The following is a 23,303-nucleotide window of genomic DNA, read 5'->3' as shown; positions in this document are numbered from 1 at the left end:
TTTTTCCAACTTCAAGATTAAAAAGTAGTTTAAGGAAAATATAATAACCATTGTGCTCGTCTAAGAACTAGTGTGATGCATTTGGTCATATAGTGTCAGCTATTATAATACAATTATATTTGTAGTATATAATAGATTTGGTACACTTATTAAATTAGAAAATATTATAAGGGTATTACTCACAATGTTAAAGTATATAGAAGGCTTTTCTTATATAGTAATAGAGTAGGTACAGTTTTAGTTAAGATAGTAATGACAATTGGGTAAAAATAAATTTAATATGAGCTTTATTGGAAAAGATTAACTCTAATACTCATGTAAATACAAAGAGAAAATTGGATTCCAATAAAGAGTCATATCTAAATACAAATTCTCATAAGTAGAAAGAAAAGAAAAATCTTTAGGAAACAATTTCTCTCCAAGAGAAAGGAAGATAAAATGTTCAAATAAAGATGGAGTAGATATCGGAACTATACCCACTCGAGAGCAAGAAAAAGGTGAAACCTCAATGAAATTAGTTGGTTTTTGAAATAAAAATATAACAAAGACACAAAAATATAGTAAACACTAACTACTTTCTCATAAATGCTCAAGAAAAAACTTTAAATATTTAACTATGAATTTTATGTTGCGTATATATTCCTTATTGTATATATACATTTACATAAAATACACATAAATACAAAGCATTCAATTGAAACAAAACAATATAAAAGCATATTGTCTATAAAGCATATCGCTGATTTTGACTAAATTTAAATTTAATGGTTAAGAAGGTCTAATAGATTTAGAGTAGTTAAATCAAGGCAATTCCTATATTAAAGAAATAAAATGGTTTCATAAACTAAATTGATAAATACTTTTATAAAATTTATAATTATAAAATAACTAAATATATATTTTAAAAAATCAATTATATAAATAATTAATTTTTAGATAGTTTATTTGAATATGATTTTTAATAAATTTTATTTTTAAATTTTATATATATGTATATATATTTCTAAATTTTTATCGACTAGTGCCCAGTTTGTTTTGGAGACAATTATATACATGGTTATTAAGGGTTTGTCATTAACTTGTATATAATGAAACATTTGTTTATGATTCCAATTCTCTATTTATGCATACAATAATTAGAATTTTATTTTATTTTTTTTATTCAAAAACACTTTTTAAATAAAAAAATATAAATAGACAAATAATTCAATCTAAACACATAATGAAGAACAATTTATAACATAATTTGTTTTCCATCTCTTTTACTTTAACTGTATCATTATATTGGATAAATGAAATTAGAAAGCATACTTCCCCAATCCATATTTCGATTGATCTAGGTGGATATTGGTGGCCACCCACCTATTCCACTTAGATCTCCAGTTGGTTTCATATGTTTCGTTGATTATAGCAAGATTTACTATTTTTAGCAGTTTTGGATCATGAACTTCTAGAGTTGTTTTGACCCCCTAAACGACTTTTTTTGAGGTCCAAAACAAGTGATAGGTCCTACCGCAAATTCTGTAGTACTCGGAGAGATATTTCCAACAAGGTATCATATGTGCCTATCATAGATCATTTGACCAAGTTACGACCTCTCGAGGTTAGCTATCCAACTAACCCCAACAAGACCCATAAACTCTTGGTGTTCCATCTCTTGGGGTTAGGGTTTTTGTTGTTTAAGGTTTTCCCTTGTTGTTCAATATTAAAACGCCCCTTGAGCCTCATTGTAACATTGTTCAAAGACATGTAGCCACCACATCTCTTCTCAAAGATAAGCCACCATCACCCAATCTAGTTTATTTCCATTTTGTATGTAAGCGCATTTAAGTTCTTTGATATTAATGAAATGAAGTTTTATTTATGTTACATCTTTGTGTCTGTGTTTGTATTTTTATTTTGTTGAATTCTTGTATAAGTACGGATCAGTCGTATCAAAGCAGTCTACTCTTTCTATATTTTTATTTGCATCTCCCCAACGATGTCATGGGTTCATGACTTTTCCAATCAGGAAAAGATTATTTTTTCACTTCTCAAAGCCACCTGTCATGTCAAGGATTGCTGGGAAACCTACTGTGAACAGAAGGATGAGAGGGAACTGTCACTATTTTCAGCTGAACCCACTTGGAATTCTTTTCAAGATGCCATCAAGGAATAATATTACCCTGTCGGGAGCTATGAAGATAAATACATAAAGTAGACCACACTATGGTCAGGAAGGGACCAAGACCTATCGAAGTTCACAAATATTTTTCATACCCTTCACACGAAGTTAGGTGCCAAGGATTGTGAGTAGCATTTGGTACTCAAGTACTTCAGCTATCTACATAAGTACATCTAGGACAAGATAGATTTCATGGACATCTCCTCACTTATCAGTTCCTATAAATACGCTATCAAGATTGAGAAAAAAATTGAATTGAAGAACTGAGACTTTGAATCTAAGAATCCAAAGCAAGTAAAAGGTACCCACAAACCACAAAAAAAATAGACAAGGCCAAGGCTAGGATAACCTACCAAAGCCACAAGAAAAGAAAAACACCATGAAGATAAAGAAGGACACAGGGGAATGATGTGAGCTTCATAAGAGCCCCACTCACAACACAATTGAGTGTTGAGCCAAGCAGTCACTCTTGGCCAAGCTGAAGGCTTCCAAATTAGATGCATGTTCTCACTCTGACTCAAAACCTGATAAGGGGAATGACAAAGGGAAGAAAATTATTGATGCCAAGCCCAGTGCTACTATTTCCACCACCAATATCTAGAAGATTTAACTTGAAGATCTAGAGGAGGGGAAAAGTCTCTTCTACTCACAAATGTGGGTAAAGGGTTCTATGTCGTATTTCATTGTCAATAGTGGAAGCCAAAAGAAGCTCATTTCAACATCGGTTGAGAAGCGGTTGGGCCTACCAACCACACAATGCTTGTAGTCATACACCATCATATGGCTTCACTAAGGACGAGATCCCCACATTAGCTAATAATTCCACCTTCCCTACAACATGAAACCCTTCAAAGATGAGGTACTTTGTGAAGTCGATCCTCTTGAGGTTTGTGCTGTATTATTAGGCCAGCCATACTTTTGGAAGTGTCATCTTGTGTATGAGTCTCGGACTCACATTGTTATTATTTTTTTGGGAAATAAGTTATACAACATACCAAAAGTATCACAACCTACCACCCTCTCTTGGATCTTTGCGAAGCAATTCAGGAAGATCATTTCCCTGATGGGGAATTTTGTCTACCTTATTATTTCTCCCTAAGCGAAAGAAGAAGATTCTAGCCACATCCACAGCCTCCAAACAGGGTTCCTCCGCACAGCAATAGTAGATGGACAGGGTCGTGGAGGAGTACAGGGAGATTTTCACTTTAACCACAGGGGTACTACAACATTATCAGGTCAACCACTCCATCAACTAACCTTGGGAACACCCCTACCCAACGGGACAATCTATCAACGTTTTGATCTAGAGAATGATGAAATCAAGAGGCAGATTTAGGAGTTGTTACAAAAAGGGAACATCAGGCCAAGTTCAGCACCCTGTGGTAGCCCAATCGTGTTGGTATAGAATAAGGATGAGACCTGGAGACTCTGTGTTGGCTATCGAGCACTAAATAATATCACTATCTAGAATAGGTATCTAATCACACACATTGAATACCTTTTGGACTAGCTCAAGGGGGGGAATATTTTAGCAAGATTTACTTGAAGTCTGTTTATCATAAGGTACCAATCAAGCCCTTTGATGTGTGGAAGACTGCTTTCAAATCCATGGAGGGCCTTTTCAAAGGGTTGGTCATGTCATTTCGGGTTGAAGAATGTTGTCGCAACCTTCATGAGGCTGACAGAAAAAATCTTGTGGCCCTTCACCAACTCATTTGTGGTAATGTAAATGGAAGACATCATGTTCTTCAACCAAAGTTGGGAAGAACACCTCCACCATATTTGGTAGCTCATCCAAACCCTACGACAACAAAAATTGTGTGCCAATTTGGAGAAATGCACTTTTGGTGTGACCCAAGTTCAATATTTGGAGTACACCATTCATGAGCAGGGTAGACAGATTGATGTATATTGAAGGGTGCAGAACATTGATTCAGAAAGGAGAAAGATTCAACCGGCTAGCCTTCGCCTTAGAGGAACTCCACTAGTGTGGTGGGAAGGCAGGACACAAGCTGATTTGAAGAAGCATGGTAAAATTCTTTCTAGCTAGAACGAATTTGTTTCTACCATTAAAAAGCAGTTCTATCCTCTAGCTTATATGCAGCAAGAAATGATGAGTTGGAAAACTCTTCGCCAATTAAAGGGCCAAAGTGTACAAAGCTATACCCAGGAATTTAGGAAAAGAGCTTTAACTCTAGGCATTTCTCTAGACTCACCTGAAACTTTGTTGAAGTATATAGGTGGTCTACATAGCCATTTGAACCACACCATTCTCATGTTTAATGCCACTAGCCTAGATGATGTATCAGTTTAGGCTACACATCTAGAGGCTAGAGGCAAGAATGTGAACCTAGAGATTGGGGGATCATCAAAACCCTCTGCAAGAAAGAACAAGGAAAAGAGGAAGTTGAAATGGAAGGAGAGGAAGACAAAAGTTGTACAAAAGGACAAACCTTCATGCACTCACTGCAAGAAGGATGGACACAATCATAAACACTGCTATTCTTTGCATCCGTAGCTAAAACCTAAGAAGTTTGGTGGTAAGAACAAGAAGACTGTTGTTGCTATTCAAAAAGACTTGGGGTTACACTCAGGTGATGAAACAACAGTCACAGCCATAGGTATAAAAGGTAAAAATTTTGAAACATCTACAAGTAATTGTACACAATATATTGATAATGAAGATAATGAGGGGAAAAGACATGAGCTTTTTCATAATAGAGTTATTTCCAAGCACCAAATGATTGATACTTTATTTGATAATGGATCACAAGTAAACTTTATTTCTGAAACAATTGTAAAGAAGTTGGGCTTACTAACAACACCTCGCAAGAAGCCATATCCATTAGGTTGGGTATGTGATAAAGCAATGTTATAAGTGACTAGACAATGTAAACTTAGGTTTGCTATTGGGTCAACATTTGTAAATGAGGTTGAGTTAGATATAGTTCCCTTGGATATATGTGGTATTGTTTTAGGAAGTCCTTATTTGTATGATAGAAAAGCCATACTCTGTAGAGCTAAAAATAACTATCAACTCACTAAATATGGAATATAATATATTGTAAGAGTTCATGAACTTAAAAATAACTATTATCTCATAAACTCAGGGCAGATGAAAAGAATTGTAAATTCATGCAAGCAATTTTTACTGATGGTTGTAAAGGAAAAGAACCCTGATAAAACCAATGTATTTGAAGGCTATGATGCTAAACAGAAAGTTGATTTAGTTAAAGTTGTTTCGGAATATGATATCCTATTTCAAGAACATAAAGGTCTGCCACCCAAAGGGGAAATAGTACATGATATTCATTTGCAACAAGATGATGCATTGCCTAACATCAGAATGTATAGGTTATCCACTTTAGAGAATGCAAAGATCAAGAAGCAGGTACAAGAGCTGCTCAATAAAGGGTTCATAAGACCAAGCACATCACCATGAGGATCCCCAATCATGTTGGTGAGAAAGAAAGATGGTTCGTGGAGGAAGTGCATTGATTACAGAGCACTAAAGAAAATAACTATCAAGAATTGCTATCCTCTTCCTCGCATTGATGATCTATTAGATCAGCTGAAAGAAGCAATTTACTTTTCCAAGTTGGACTTGCATGGTGGCTATAATCAAGTTAAAGTAGCAGAACAAGATGCATGGAAGACTACTTTCAAAACAACGCCAGGGCTATATGAATGGTTGGTTATGTCTTTTGGCTTAACTAATGCTCCTGCCACTTTCATGAGAGTTATCAATGATGTAGTCCGACCTTTTATTGATGATTTTGTAATTGTATATTTAGATGACATTCTTGTTTTCAGTAAAACATGGGAAGAACATTTGAAGCATGTAAAGCAGACTTTAGATGTTTTGAAAAGAGAAAATCTCTATGTGAAGTTATCAAAATGTGAATTTGGCAAAACATATTTAAATTATTTGAGTCATATTGTAGGGGGTGGTGAATTGAAGATAGATCCCTCGAAGGTTGAAGTCATTTTGTACTGGCCTAAACCCAAATCTTCTACAAAAGTTAGGAGTTTCCTAGGAGCAACACATTTTTGGAGAAAGTTTATTGCTAACTTTTCATTGATTGCAACTCCCTTGCATGGTTTAACAGGATTGAATAAGGTTTTGCAGTGGGGAGGCAAACAGTAGAAATCCTTCAACACCGTAAAAGAAAAAATATTACAACATCAGTACTAGCACTGCCAGATCTTCAATGACCATTTGAGATTGAAACAGATGCCAATGACTATGCCATGGGAGCAGTGTTGATGCAACACGGTAAACCCATATGCTGTCATTCTGAGACATTTAATTATGCAGTAGTTAATTATCCCACATATGATAAAGAATTGTATGCTTTAGTATAGAGTGTGAAAAAGTGGAAACATTACCTAATGGCCAAAGAAACAATTATACATACAGATCATCAACCAATTCAATATTTGCACTCACAAATTAAATTTCAGCAATCAAGACACTATAGGTGGATGAGTTTTCTACATCAGTTTCATCTTGTCATCAGATATAAGAAGGGCATACACAATAAGGTTGCAGATATGTTATCCAGACCAATCATAAATGCATCTACTATACTTAAGCATAACTTAGTAATGCATGAAAGCTACATTGAACAATATGCTCAAGATGTAGATTTTAAAGATGTATCTAGAATTTTAAGTCATGGAAAACAAGTAGAGTAATTAGATTATTATGTTAAGGACCAACTCTTATATCATTTTGGAAAGTTATGCATTCCACAAACTAAAAGAGTTAACATAATCCGAGAAGCACATACTTCTCTTATATCAGGTCATTTTGGTGTAAGTAAAACAGTTGCACAACTGCAAAGGTTATGTTATTAACTAAGAATGCATGAAACAGTTTCTAGATATATTAGAGGATGTACCATGTGTGCTACAAGAAAGCCCAGTAATAGAAAATTAGGCTTGTACACTCCACTTCTAGTTCCTTCTCGTCCTTGGGAAAGTGTTTCCATGGGCTTTGTTGGGGGATTGCCAAAATCTAGAAAAGGCCATGATTATTTATATGTTATTGTGGATAGGTTCAGAAAAATGTGTATTTTAATACCTTGTAACAGGCAGATTATAGCTGAACAAACAACAAAGTTTTTCTTTCAACATGTCTAGGTTCATTTTGGGTTACCCACTTCCATTTTATCTGATTAAGATTCCCGATTTGTTGGGAAGTTTCAGACAATTCTGTGGGAATTGATGGACACTGGATTGAAGAAGAGCACATCATTTCATCCACAAGTAAATGGCCAAACAGAGGTGGTCAATAGGACAGTGATCCAGTTACTCAGGGGCTATCATGCCAAGCATCCCAAGCTTTGGGATGAGCAGTTGTGTTATGTGCAACATGCTTACAATTGTGCCAAGCACTCTTCTACTTAGAGATCTCCTTTTGAGATTTGTTATGGTTTTACACCAAAGTCTCCCTTGGATTTTGTCTTTAGTAAAGACATAACAGTTGATGGATACAGTGATGTGGACAAAGCAACCAAGTTCATTGAACAAATCCAAGGCATTCACCAGGTAGTACAGGAACAACTAGAAAGAAGCCAGGCCAAGTATAAGGCAAGGCATGACAAACATCAAATTGAGCATAGATTCCAAGTTGGTGATCAAATTTGGCTGTACATCAGCAAAAACAGGATGCAAGGTGAAGGTAAGAAGTTGAAGCCAATAAGATATGGGCCTTTCAAGATACTTGATAAAATTGGTGAAAACGCTTTTTGCCTTGATTTGCCAGCATATATGCAAATCTATTCAATCATTAATGTGGAGAACTTGAGACTATATGAACCTTCATTGATTGAAGATCCAGAAGAGCAAAGTCACCTGCCTACTGTTGATGATCTGTTTCCTGAATATCTCAATGAGTTGCAAGAAGACACAATTCTGGACAGGAAGATAAGAACTACATGCAGAGGGGATGTTGAGTACTTGAGAATCAGACTCGAAGGTTCAAAACCAAGCAGCGCATGATGGATAGAGATTGGACAACTGAGTAAGCTATATCCTCACTTGATCGATGCTTGAAAACCAACTTTTGGTGGTCCAAAAGCTTTTCAGTGGGAAGGCGTGATCCAAAATGGATCCTAAAACCCTCTAAGTCTTCATAAGATCAAAATCTATCACAAAATAAAAACCTTTAGAAAAGATGGAAAACACTATTGCAAAGGAAAAACAAAAAGAAATGGCCAAAAATAGAGTTATCGAAGGTCGAAAGAATGATGCACAGGAGCCATCAGATATGGTCGATCAATGGTTTAGATCTGATAGAGTTATCAAAGGTCGAAGGAATGATGCATAGGAGACATCGAATACGGCCGATCAACGGTTCAGATCTGATCTACATATCGCAATCGGCGTTGGTAGGCGGAGTCCATCAGAAGTGACCTTATGAGAAATCGCGATAGCGATCATCGTGATTAAGTGAGAGTCATTGATCTATGCGCAGAGATCAACAATCCAGATCTACTCGCATCATCGCATCACCAAAACACACACAGGACTTATTGGGGCCCAAGGACTATGTGATATGTGATTGCAACATATCGCATCGCAATATTGCATCAGAGCACTACAAAGGAGTGGGGCCGATACATATACGACTTGCAATAAATCCAGACCCAACGGGTTTTATAGGCACAAATATATATATATATATTGAGTTCTGTAAAAAGGACTTTTGTTATGTATTTCACATTTTCGTTAAATAAACGAAAAACAAACGAAATGAAAATGAAGCGATAAGATAGACCCGAGAGGGTTTATACATGCAGATATATATATTTTGAGTTTCGTAATGAGCAGGATTTCAGGCGGGCCTTAGGTGGTAAGTGGTATTGGACAGGCTCTGCCCAATCCCATCCACTGGCCGACACATGGCTTGAGAAAACCGCCTTTTCAGGTGGGTAACCTCTGTACACATAAGCCACCCGAAATGAATCTCAATCGTTGGATCTAGATCACTCAGATCAATGGTGGACATGCGATAGCGATATAAAGGCAGACCCGATGGAGTTATAATGTGGAATTGATAATATTTAAGGTCCGATAAACAGCAGTTTGGTAGTGTTTCCCGTGTTTTTGTGTATTTCTCTGTGTAAACAAAGAACAACTATTTTGGGGATTTCAAAGGCGTCGATGGCTTCTTCCATTCTAAAATAGGTGGCCACCATACCTGAAGACGTTACGCCATGATTGGTTAATTCTTAGAGGGGATTTGAATGGACAGAGACAAGAAGCCAGAGAGCCCAGAAGATGAAACAAACAAACAGTGTCGATTAGCTTAAAAGCCATTGAATGATAGAGACAGAGGCAAGCAATGCTGAGACAGAGGGAAGACAGAGATAGAGAGTGAGAGAGAATCTGTGTACTCAGAGAGACTTGAGGGATTCAAGTAAACTCCTGTTTTTTTGTATTTGTTGTGATGAGACTCAAATTGAGTTCACTTTTGTAAAACTCTGCTCTTGAAGACATAATAGAGAAGTCACCACTGAAGGCTGGACCAGGAGACATAGCCCAGGAGTTTTGGGTGAAATCCTTGATTATTTGCTGTGTTATGCGTGTATCTGTTATGTTTCTTTAACTGCTTCGTTTTCTATATTATTCGCAATATTTTCAATCCGTTGCAGTAAGTAATATAGGAAAATCCTGCACATGAGTCTGTAATACCTTAATATTAGTCTAAGATCTCATTTTTAGATCAGTAGAATATTTTTTAGAGTATCTATGGGTAATTCACTGTAGACTAGTGTTCTGTAGGAAAATTATTTCCATAGTTCATGTTTGGCTAAATTGTTCCACTTCACATTAAAATTGACAAAAGCATCTATTGTTTGGAAGGATTTGGTGGGAGCCTTTCTTTTAGTCAAGGAGTAGACAATATGGAGGGCAAGAGATGTTTGTGATGTTCAAATTGGTCAGGACCCTTGGTTGGGTGTTCATGATATTTTTATCTTTCCTTAAAGCTCTATGACATGAAAACATCTTCTCTCTCAGTGATGCCAAAGCTCAAAGTCCCCAAATTATAGGAAAACATGGGTGGAAGTCGATGGATTCGTTCAATTTAGTTGGAGAAGATGCAACTAAGTGGGATCAATATATTAGCTTCTTAATGACTTTATTCACCTTTCAAAAGATGTCCCTAATTCTTTGTGTTGGTTGAAGAACTCTAGTTCCAGAGAGTTCACTACCAAGCAAGGTTATAAAGCTTGGTTTGAAGAAATATTTTCTAACACAAGAAGTAATGACGGGGATTACCAGGAAGGTTAGCCTTAAATATGGTTGGATTGGTCATAGCAGGTGCTCTTATGAAAATCATAGGTGGAATCTTCCTTGTCATCTTTTCATTTCCTACTCTTATGCATCTCACCTAGCTAAGTTTATCTAGCAAGAGCTCAACCCCAAGGAAAATTGGGTTTTTCAGAATTGAGATGATTGTTTAAGGTCACAACTCTTAGATAGATTTGTAAAACAATATTTCGGATTTCCTTGTTTCTTAGTTAGTGGTTCATGGAGGGCTTGTAACCCAATAATTTTTTGAATATTGAGGTGCCTCCAGAGATCATGGCACGATCAATTATCCCTCTCTCTCTCTATATCAAATTAATTGAAATGCAGTTTGAAGGTGAAAAGTCCAAGGATGTCGGTCATGCCATCTATAGATTATGAAATTCCCACAAGTTATCTTAATGGGGCCAACAATGATCATCCACTAATGTACAAATTTGGCGTTGTTCTTTTCTTCAATCAGACTCATTATATGTCTTGCAGATATGCCCTTGGCATAGGATCAAAGGATAGTGTATAATTCAATACTATGTAGTTTCTAATGGAAATGGCCAAAAGGAAGTAAAGAAATTATAGATTATGGGAGACTCAAAAATGGTTATTGATTAGGCCTCTCATAGAGCATGAGTGAGCAATGTCAAGCTGGATCCCATCGTCAGAGATATCAAGCATTCCTTGCAATCTTTCAAGTGGGTGCCTTTTAGTCATGTACGTCGTGAATTGAATGAAAAAAAAGATTCTCTATCAAAATATGTTGTCTCATGGCGGCTTACCTAGGGGAGCAATACCATACCGACTACATTCATATTGGGGAGTATATATTGAGGGAAAAATGACATAATATATTGAGCATATAGTTGGGGGTAAACGATTTTTATATTGGCAAGCATAAAAAGTGTAGATGAAAATTAATGAAAAAATATAAAGGGGTATTAAAAATGTTAATGGAAAAATGGATACTTAAAATGTCTATTATAAGTGGTGGTCTTTTTAATTGGGAAGGTGTATTGAATTTGTACTGGTAGGGGGTTAAATAATTTTATTTTTAGAGTTATTTTGCAATATGTAGTCAAATTAAAGGCATTGTCTAATATACCATAAAAGCATCTGATATGTTAAAGGTTCATTAAGTAAAGCTCCTACTTCATCTTAACCTTTTAATATGAGGACTCTCTACTAGTTTTTTATGTGGAGAAAGTAAGTGCATAGAAACACTCATTTAATAAAATGGTTAATGGCCACTCTTTTTAAAAACTTCTGATAATATGATATTTTATGTTCTGCCTTGGGTCTTCTAGAGGTTCTTTTCATTGAATGTATGCTTTAATTGTGTTATTTATGCATTAGTGCATCCTGTGGTACTCACTTCTTACTTTTCTTTTAGATGCAAATAGACATATTTTATTTTAATATGAATATATAGATTTTTTTTTTTAATAAATAATAATGTGATTTTATATTTATATCAATGAATTTTTTATTTTTAAACTTATAACTATATATATTCTAAATTTATATTTCAATACTATTTTTCTCATGGTTGTGAATTAAAGCTATATCTTAATAGATTTTTTAGAATCCACACTAAGAAATCTAAATCTCTGCAACATACTGCTACTGCGACTGGCTATATCTTAATAGATTTTTTAGAATCCTCACTAAGAAGTCTAAATCTCTGCAACATACTGCGTCTGGCTATATCTTAATAGATTTCTTAGAATCCTCACTAAGAAGTCTAAATCTCTGCAACATACTGCGACTGGCTACCAAAAACTAAAGGGTCAAAAGCATGGCCAAAAAATAACTATTTCCAAAGCCCAAATTAAGGCTATATCTTAATAGATGTTTTAGAATCCTCACTAAGTCTAAATCTCTGCAACACACTGCGACTCGCTACCAAAATCTAAAGAGTCACATGCATGGCCAAAAAATAAATATTCCCAAAGCGCAATTTACAGCAAGTTCGACCCCGGATTCGTTTAGAACCATCACAATACAGTCCCAAACACTACTTCCAACCTACTTTAACTATACATAAATCCCGCAACCATCTTACTAACAACAGAGGGCCTAGCCAGAATATCAACATTAAAAAAACTATATACAATTAACACAGCCACATAGACAAGAAGACTAAGACCACAAGGACAACACTCACATTTAACCAAGCTAAAAGAAAACCGATAGAAATGACGAGAGCCCTTCAGACCAGTTCGAGAACCACAAACGCCATCCCACTGAAACTACTGATCATTGTATGAGGAGGAAATAGTATCGGGCGCCCTTGCATTTGAACTTGGAAGATCCAACAAGTCACCACTGCCAGATTCAAAGATTATATTATTAATTAAAATTTAAAAATATTATAATTATTCAGCAATTCATTTTCCTTTACTAATTGCTTTTATTATAAAAAAATTTAGGAGAGGTCCATTACACAACACAATGTAAAATATATGTAATTTTTGTAATAGTTAATTGTTTTTATCATATTTTTTACAAATTTTGGTAGTAGATGTCCATTATAGAATACAACATAAAAATATATGTTATTTTTTTAATTTTCAAGACATGGTTACTTTGAAAATAAAAATAAAATAAAATAGTCACTAAATAAAAACAATGTCAGTCATCATAAATAACAAAATAAATATACATTTCATTGATTTTAATTAAAATTATTATTGAGCGTTGATATTACAATCTATTTTGAAAGAAATGTGTAATTCATTATTTTCTTAACATATAATTGATATGTGTTTTTAAAAAATATATTAATAACCAAAATAATATTTGCATATAACTTTATATTTAATATTATGGAGAAAAAGAGAAAATGAAAAATATAAATATCTTAACTATAAAGAAAATATCTCAATTCCCATGTTGAGTAAAATATTTCCATATTAATTATATAAATTACTTGAAAATTTAAAAAAAGTATAATTAAAATGTTTATTATTATGCAACTAAAAAATAATTTAATTCTGAAATTTTAATAGAGCAATGATGATGATTATGATAATAATCCATCTTAATCCTAAATTTATTAATCCCCACAGAAATAAAATGGGTGTAACAATTTTTTCAAATGTTACATTATAAAAGAGAGATTTAAAACCTCTTTTCACCTGATAGATTTAGATTTAGGAGAGATATAGCCTGATATATCTATAATTATGATGATTTTAATTTAATTATTAGATAATAATAAAAAATAATAAACTAATTTTAATAAATAAAATATTGAAATTTATCTAAAATAACAATCCCTAACTTCATTTCTAACTCAATTTTTATTTATAATATTAAATTCTTATGTACCACTTATATCCGGCCAAACCTGAGGTCAGAACGTTCAAACACGTTAGTCACAGAGACTCACCATGTATTCTCCGAGGCAAGGATCTTCACACGCTACCGCATCAACGACAGAACATCACCAATTCACAAGCTCTTATTTCAACCACAAGGATCTTCACAGGCTTCTTCGTCAGGCTGCATATGTAATTACATATGTTTGATAATGCATCAGATTAACAATATTCTAACTTCATCCAACCTTAACATTTTTATTTAAAGGTTTGATATTCAGTTCTATTCCAATATATTAATTCTTCTTATAATTCATAATAGGAATGATATTAATTTAAAATAATGTTATTATAATTAATAATAAGAATGCTATTAATTTAAAATAATCTTACTAATAATATTATTAGTAGTTTAAGATATTTTTATAGTTATTTTAATTTCATATTTGATTGGATTTCTCTATTTAGAAGAATCTTTAATTTGAACTTTTAATAATATTTTATAAAAAATATTTTATAATTCAGTAAACTAATTTCAAAAAAATACATTCTCTTGGTTAAGGTGAAAGTGAAATTTCAATCAGCATCGCAAACATCATAGCCTTGCCGACTTCTTTTCTCATCTCAGACAACGACGTAAACTGTGATAAAACCTCGAGTCAAAAAGCTTTATAAATTGCGGCCCCTGCAATAAATAAATGTCAAATGTATTGACCTTTCAAGATAATTTTTTTGGAATTTGATGGATGCTTTTGAGGACCAGGAGATCTCAAAGTCTCCCCGATTGCTTATTTCAAACAACTAATTGCAAGTGTTGTTGCAAAAGCTGGCCATGATGCTGACATTTTTGGTTTGTTACTTCCAAGGATGGAAATGGTTGTATCTCCAGCATTGCATTAAGAAGCTTGAGCATTAAGAAGCTTGAGGTCCCTTACTCGTGACCTGGTTAGAGGCAGTTTCTATGTCATCGACCTTAATTTGATTTTCAGGGACCATTACTTGAGAATTGGGAAGTAGTTGCAATAAGTTTTTGTCAGTTGAGATGTTGCTGTCCTTAACCTTCCCCCACAGAACAGCGTATAGCCCTATGGCAATCAGAGATCCTCCCAACACGCTGTATTCAGTGGACAAGTGCAGTTAATTAGCGTCTTGAAACATCCTATATACAAAAACAATTAATCCCGATTTCAATTTCAGTTCACAAGAATTCAGATGCGAACCTGCCCAAAAAGATGTTCTCAGATAGAATGATAGATCCCATAATGGCAACGATTATCATACTCAATGGACTGAATGCCGTGGCAAATACAGGTCCTTTCACGGTCATGCATAACCCTTGCACGTAATATGCAATTGCTGACCCCACCACTCCCTGCACGCAGCAAGATTAATCGCTGGATTTTGTAACTTTAATGTACCTTTATACCAATTTCTAATCATTGAACCCAAACTTGAAGGAAAATATTTCAGCTAACTATTATTCTCGACGAAAGAAAAGAGGCAAACACACAGAGTAGACTGCAGTGAGAAGATTGATGTCCCATCCTAACGCCCACTGCGAAGGTTCACGTACTAAAACTACGCTGAGAACTGTTGCCTGTAATGTTCCGAGAAAACATATTAAAGTGGCAAGGGATAGTTGAGCAGAATATCTTCTCAGTACTGCAGCCTGCATATTCAATTTCGTTAGTTTCAAGATGATCAATCATTTATATATATATATTTGGATAGACAAACATATCATGTTGAAATGATCACCTGCAGGATAAACAAGGCTGACCAAGCAAGAGTGGCAGCAACTATCAGAAAGGAACCTGTGATCCACTCCTTGCTATCGGTGGAAGCTGTTGCAGTCTGGGTATCTTTAGCGGATTGATGATGTGGAGACCAAAACATGCGAACAATAGGACCTTTGTATAACGTCATCAGTATTGCTCCAACTACGCACACGATCGTTCCCACTATCTTCGCTTGACTGCGTGTCTTTTTGATGTTCAAGTGCTCCATCCTACACAAATACCGATTTACTATCAAGATTTCTAATGTAATATATGAGTAATTCTTACAATATATTATTCGGAGGGAACAATGTGATTTGATTACCTGAATATGAGAGCCATCACAAAAGTCATGGCTGGGAGGACATTACTCAATGCGGAGGCATATGTTGGAGATGTTAATTTCAAACCCAGGTAGTACAAATTCTGGTCGATTACAGGCCTGCAGAAATGCATTCAGAGTACTCCCTATTTCAAATAAATTTCTCGCGTCCAACTTGCATACATGCAACCAGAAGCCGAACGAAGGGACGGTGTGAAGAGAAGTGGGAAAATGCAATTATGAAATAATACATACCCTAACAAACCAAGTACAAAACTTTGACAAAATATGGAAAAGGTGAGCTTCGGTCGCACTTTCCTGCAATGCATTATTAGATAGTTAACACATGAGCTGATTCCATAGGTTGTTACGAAAAGTTTAAGTAAGTACATGTATCAATAGAATAGAGGGGCTTTTACCTCTCAATGAAGAAGGCAAAAGGGGCAAGGACAACAGTAGCGGCTGCGTGCCTGTACACTACAAGCACAAAGTGGTTCATCCCTCTGTTAAGAGAAACTTTAGTGAGAATATTCATGCCCGCATATCCAAACTGCAATGATATCATCGCTATATAGGGTTTCGATTTCTTGAATAGCCTCTCCATTGATAATCCAAAACAAAACCTAGCCCACCCTTCTGTCTATCAACAAATTTCCCGTGCAGGCGGAGGACTGGAGCTTCTCCTCTCCTGACTTTCAGTACAAGGGAGGTTTCATAATGGACAATCTCTGCACTCATATTTATACATGAACAAAAACGAAGATAAACTCCACCCATCAAGATTGTTGAGATAACTTACACGCAATAACAATAACTGCTACAGAACAACAAAATCAAATATGGGCAATTGGTCATGCATTGGTCCCCATGATGTTCCATTTCATCCGTAATTTAATTTAACCACGGAATGGAGTCAGTGTTTTCAACAATGATGCGGTGGATGTGAGTCAAGTAAATCCGTGAACAAAAACAACAGAAAGATATGCACAGCCTGACGTGTAGACAAGTGTTGAGATGCCACGTTCGAAGACAGAAATAAAGTAGAGTGTATGGGGAAGAAGCAAAGAGCCACGTTAACCACGGCGCAGAAAATTTTCCTTATTGGCCTTCTTTCTGGACGCGGAAAGTCGCCGAGGTAACGAATGAGTGGTTCCCAGACAAAATGGCTGCGTGAAGGGGACCTCTGGAATGGCAATTTCCACACACATTTATGTAGCACAAACTGTCACGAGTGAGAAAATGCGTTGGCAGCCACATCAGGGAAGGATCTCAGGTGCCTTTTGTTATAAACTAATATATCGTGAAGAAAGATGATCGAAGATGATCAGGTCAGTTTTGTCAACATGTACAATTGTTTCTAAAAATTATAAAATTATGTAAGAGAGAGATCCATATAGTTGGCGGATAGGCTTACATATATCAACCTTGGTTAGGGAAGGGTGGTTAGATTTTTATTTTCAGAATTTAATGGACGGTGCAGATGTATTAGCGGGGAAATATTTGAGGTATGCGTTTCTTCTTAGTCCACGATGAACGGCCGAGGAGAAGGGAGCCCGAGCCGACGACCCAAAAATTATTTAAAATTGGATTTGGAAAAGCGAGAGGTGACCGAGAAGCTAGGAGGCACGAATATGACAGTTAATGTCACCACCGCGTTCATGATGAATACATTTATATTGAAATATAGATATAGGAATAAATTTATAAATAAAATATAATATAAAAATATTTTTTTGTTTGTTAAGTTGATTGTGATTCTATATGCTTGAATTATGGATTGAGGATTTGTGATCTAAGGGCATCTAAGTCACCAAAGTCACTGGGAGATCTCACCTCACCTAGACTATACGAGTGATCCCACTTCACTTAGACTATACGTGTCACACCCCTACACCTGCGGTAGTCTTCCAACCGTTTATAGCGAGGTGCGGCACCACTGAACGCTTTCTTTTCACCAATACTAACATTCATGGACTACGCCTAATTCACTTGTCCTTACTTAGTTTGTGTTTCGCAACCAAGTAAAACTACGTTTATCCTTTATACCAATGAACACCCATATTCATTCATTATCCACAGCAATTATAAAAGACAATAACAATTGCACAATATAAAGGGTAGGGGCAACTCCCGAGCAAGTTTGCCCAACAATATATATTATTCAATCTTTCTTCATAATAATACAATCATCACAACTAATGCTTGGCAAGCTCCAAGCCAATGCTTAGCTTCTTTTATAATATAGGCAAATCAGCGTTTCACAATAACCATGTGCACGCCTTGCACAAAGGATGGGTGTTGATCCGGCACAAAACTGCACTCAAGACAACCTTGGGCACACCTTGCCCAACCCACAACCGGCTCCAAGTCACATCCAAAACTGCGCCCTCAAGACATGCGCATGAGCTATGCGCATTCCTCCAAATCTGCGCACTTTTCCCTTGACTCCTTGAGCTATGCGAAGTTGTCCAAGTTCGTTTGTTCAAATGAGCCTCAACGCACATGTATATATATGTGTTCAAGCATGGTTTCATTGTGGGCGGTGGCACTCCAACCGACCCCCAAAACAATGATATAACTGTTGAAATCTAATTTCAACGCAGACGTGCATCCCCCAAACCACTCAGCAAAACCGTCCTTTATCTCGGACCGCCTTCCAGCGAAAAGCAGTTTCCGTATACTTGGCTCCGATGGGATTTGGTGCAGACACGTGTCACACACCTGACATCAGCCAACGTCATTTTCTCGGGCGTTAAAGTCCTGCTGCAAACTGCCTTCCGATATCAATCTCCGCCGTCCGATCTCCTTGCGTGTTGTCAGCCGTCGATCCTTGAAGGTGCACGGGCCTGCGTCAATTTAATTTTGCGTGGAGTGTTTGTTTTTGTTGACCGCCGAGAATGGAAGAATTAATGGAGTTGGTGGTTGTACGTAATTTTTGGTGGCCCTCTTTAAATGATCATGGGCTTATAATTTCATATATATATTTTTATATATGCATGTACGTAGTTTAGGTGTGGGCCTTTAATATTAGTATGGGCCACTTTTTTTTATGTATATTTTTTTATATATGCTATGTAAGCCAGTGTGTGGTGTATTGTGGCTGTGGGAGCGTATAGTGATGTGCGCGTTTTTGGTGATGAGTAATGTGCCTGCGCACAATCCTTTTATGTAATGGTGTTATGTGGTGGCTGCGCACAGTGTGCGATTTTTGTAAATGCACAGCAGTGCATAAAAACCAGTTGCCAGTTCCTCATTGTAATGAAGAGCGTGTAGTGTGAAAGAAGAAAATGCACAGTAGTGCATGAAGAAAAGAAACGAAGTGGAGCGCATGTGTTTTGAGTAAGTTTTTTTTGGGTTGGATTTGCATTGAAATGCAAATGAAAAGAGCGCTCAGGTATTTTTTGAGATTGTGAATGTAATGTAAAGTTTACTGTATGTGTAAAATATTTTTACAGCAGTATGTGTAAAAATAGTTTTACACCAGCAAATGTAAAAATGGGTTTTACTGCAGTAAACCCAGCACAGTAATTTCTCAGGTGAAAACAGAGTTTTGATGGGTGAAAGTAATTTTGGTGAATCCCTCTCAGCAAAGAGGAAGACATATGTATCAGGCTTTATATTTTAATGAATGGAAATGATTTTATGGCTGTGTAATACTCTGTTCAGTCAATTTTTATTAAAAGGCTTCCCTGTGCAAAAGGTCCTGGAACAAAGGAAACAGAGCATTGGCTCTGTGATGTTTGTTTGTGTGGTTTTGGTATTTTCCCCACCGAAAAATACCCAACAGTGGTATCAGAGCTAGTCCAGGCTCTTTGATGGTGACAGAGCTGGTTCAGGCTCTTTAAAAGTGTCAAGGAAGCTGAAGGAAAGACTCTTGTTGCAGCAGCAGTAAAGCTTCTCCAGCAGTGTGAAGTTTCAGCCAAAGGGATTCAGGTATTTCTTAAAGTTTTTGTGTTACTGTTAAAGGAACAGTCAGTGATTTAAAAGAAAACACAGTCAAGTATTTAAAGCCTAGATAAGAATGGCAAGGTCAAAGAAGAAAGCCTCCAAGCCTGCTAAAAATGTGTCTCCCTCCTCTACTAAACTAGAAGGCAATCCATTTGAATACATTTTATTTGAAACCCCAAAGTTTGATGGAAACTTTGATGTATGGGAAATAATGATGAGAGCTTTCCTAATGTCTAAGGGGATTGAAGTCTGGGAGTCAGTGATTGATGACAGCAAGATGGATAAAGAATCCATGGAGTATGATGCACAAGCAGCAAAGACTATCTTGGATGGACTGCCTGATTCTGTGAAGAAGAATCTAGGAAAATACTCATCAGCAAAGGATATATGGGACAGACTGCATGACCTTCATGCAAAGGGAGCACTGACCATGACAATGAGTCAAGAAGAACCCATCATAGAAGCTGAGAATGAAAAGCTTGACCTCATCAAGCTTCAAGTAAAAGAAAGGAATGAAGAGCTTACCAAGCTTAAGAAGGAACTTGATGAAAGCAAGAGGAAACACCATGAAGAAGTCATATCCATGACAAATCAGCTGAATGAAGCAAAGAAGCAGGCAGATGCCTTGACAAGTCAACTTGAACAAAGACACAAGAGAGTGAATAAGCTTGTGGAAGAGATTGGACAGTACAAGGTAGAGGTCTCCTCCCTTAAGTCCGAACTACAAGAAGCCAGGAAGCAGGCACAAGGAGCTGAAAAGAAAATGGAGAGCAGTCAAGCAGAAATCTCCAAAATGAAGACTGATATTATCTCCTTCAAAATAGTAGCAGCTGAAGCTACTCGTAGCAAGGAAGAAACTGAGGGACAACTAGCAAAGAAAAATAATGAGTGTGAAAAGTTGGAAGAAGAGATTGTCCTCCTCAGGAAGAAGGTTGAAGGGATGAACAAGATCATGAAGAGCTCTCAAGCTTTGGATGACATGCTCAGCTATCACAGATCTCCATTTGATAAATCAGGACTTGGGTATGTAGCTGAACCCTCAAACAAGGATGAGGATGCTTTAAGCAAAGGAGATGTGAAGAAGCCAAAAAGAGATGGTGATGCTCCTAGTTCCAGCAAAGGCAAGGAGAAAAATGAAGGCTGCAATAGAAGAGATCCTGCTCCAAGTAGAAAACCAGCTCCAAGAAGAAATGTAGCTGATGGCAAGAAGGCAAGAGGCAATGGTGATCATCAAAGGATCTCAAGGCAGCAAGGCTTCAGAAGTGCATCAAGAAAACCTCCATCTTCCAGGTACCAAAGTTCATTTTATGGTTATTGTTATGCTTGCTCAAACTTTGGTCATATGGCAAAAGACTGTAGAGCATTTCATAAAGATAAATGTTGTGGTCTTCGACAACCTCCAAGAAACAATTTTAGAAGAAATCATGAAATGTCATTCATGAACAATGTTGAATGTTTCAAGTGTCATAACATCGGGCATATGGCACGTGACTGTAACTTGACATGGGCTCTTACACAAGCTAGACCCATGCAAAAGAAGAAAGTTACACAAGTATGGAGAAGGAAGGTAATCAATCTGAAAACCCCTTGAACTCCCCAGTGGATCTAAATTTATTTTGAGAAGAGTCTGCCAAAAGAAGACAAGCATACACTAAAGGGGAGCTTGAATTTTTTTTGCTTGCTGAACTGTATTAACAGTCATTTGTTGATAGAGGATGTATTGCAGCACAACAGTTGCAAATGAAATCTTTGTTAATCCCTCTAGAAGGAAATATGCAGCAGTGATGAAATCAGCAATGTTTTTGCTTTGTGTTTATGCAATATGCACAGAAATGCATAAAGAAGAAAAGATGGCAGCGCTGAAATGTAAAGAGCAGCAGCGAGATAAGAGAAAAATACAAAGCATGGAGACCCTCACAGCAGTGGGAAGATAGAACATAAAACAGCAGTTTGGAAAAAAAATTTGGAGCACATGGATTAGAATGAACAGCAGTTTTGAATTTTTGCATAGCAATGGAAGGTAGTTTCCTTCTATGTAATGTGAGAGAATATACTCACAGCAGAGTGAGTATAATACACAGCAGATGGAAATGTTTTGTATTGGGAATGAAAATGCAAAACAGTGAGAAGAAAATGAGAAGAAGGCAAAACGCAGCAGAGCGTAAATGCCCAGTGGCTGAGAATGCAATGAAATTTTTGTTACACAGCAGTAAAAAAAAATGTAATGTTTTTTTTCTTCATATGCAATGCAGCATGCAAAGAAACGCATAAAGAAAAACAGGGACAGCAGATTTTTAATGCACACTGGATGTATAAGAATGTGTGTGGCAGCAGAAAGCCAAAGGAATTGCACAGTAGTGCATTGTGTAAAAAAAATGAAGACTAAGATTGTGTGAAGCAAGGGTGTAAAAAGTAACAGCCCGTGTTATTTTTTTTGTGTGGAGAATGAAGTGCCAAGAGTATGGGCACAGCAGTATGATGAAACAAAAGGCAGCGACAGTGCAAATTGCAGAGGCAACGCAGCAGCAAATAAAAACCCAGGGATGACAGTCTATGGTTATGGGTATGGACAGCAGTGAATATGAAAAATGCAGCAGCAAGAAGTTATGGGCAGCAGCATGATGGCAAGAAGGAGAAGCACACAGCAATGCAAATGTGAAAAATGCAGCAGCAAGAAGTTTTGAACAGCAGCACATGCAAAAGAAATTTTCCTTACAGCAGTAAAGGTAAATGTAATGAATTTGTTGTTCATTGAATTGAAATGCAATATATGCAACAGGAGTGAGTGTAAGAAATATTTACACACAGCAGTGTAAATTTGTAAGTTGGGACAGTGTAATTGTTCTAGAAAAGACAGAGTATTTTGTCTTTGAAAAGTGCACAAGCAGTGCAAGTGTAGACACAGTAAAGAAGATGGCACAACAGTGCAGCAGAGAATATGCATCAGCATAGGAGAACATTGTAATGAGTTTGCACACACAACAGTGCAATGATTGTTTGTTTTGGAACTGCATTTGAAGCAGTCATTTGATGAAACCCTCTATTAAAGAGGAAGGTGCTTTTCAGCACAGTGTCATGGTAAATCCCTCTATCAAGAGGATGATGCTCTTCAGCATAGTCACAGGTGAATCCCTCTGTCAAGAGGAAGGTGCTCTTCAGCACATTGTTATGGTGAATCCCTCTGTCATGAGGAAGGTGCTCTTAAGTACAGTTTTAGGTTAATCCCTCTATTAAGAGGAAGACAACTTTGTTTGTTTGTGAACTACATCAGAAGCAGTTGGTGAATCCCTCTATGTGAGGAAGATGTCTTTGTAACAGCAGTTGGTGAATCCCTCGATGTGAGGAAGTGTCTGGGTATGATCGAATGCCCAGCTGTTGAAATTAAAGGGGAGTGTTGAAATCTAATTTCAACGCAGACGTACATCCCCCAAACCGCTCAGCAAAACCGTCTTTTATCT

General features: G+C 36.5%; 1 protein-coding gene across 1 annotated transcript; it reads right to left on the bottom strand.

Annotated features, from left to right (window-relative positions):
* Positions 1–14,488: 14,488 nt before the first annotated feature.
* Positions 14,489–16,596, bottom strand: LOC149239382 (WAT1-related protein At5g07050-like). Its single transcript, XM_089367129.1, has 7 exons — positions 16,317–16,596; positions 16,153–16,215; positions 15,901–16,017; positions 15,556–15,805; positions 15,308–15,466; positions 15,018–15,169; positions 14,489–14,911 (listed from the first exon to the last, which is right to left on the bottom strand). Exons 1-7 carry the CDS (start codon positions 16,499–16,501, stop codon positions 14,710–14,712), a joined length of 1,128 nt encoding a protein of 375 aa, XP_089223255.1. The 5' UTR covers positions 16,502–16,596; the 3' UTR covers positions 14,489–14,709.
* Positions 16,597–23,303: the final 6,707 nt, after the last annotated feature.

Source organism: Pinus tabuliformis, chromosome 8 (genome assembly GCF_031772625.1).
Source record: "Pinus tabuliformis cultivar Carrire ecotype Pingquan chromosome 8, CPIR1, whole genome shotgun sequence".
Classification (NCBI taxonomy): Eukaryota; Viridiplantae; Streptophyta; class Pinopsida; order Pinales; family Pinaceae; genus Pinus; species Pinus tabuliformis.
This window is presented reverse-complemented; position numbering and strand designations above follow the sequence as displayed.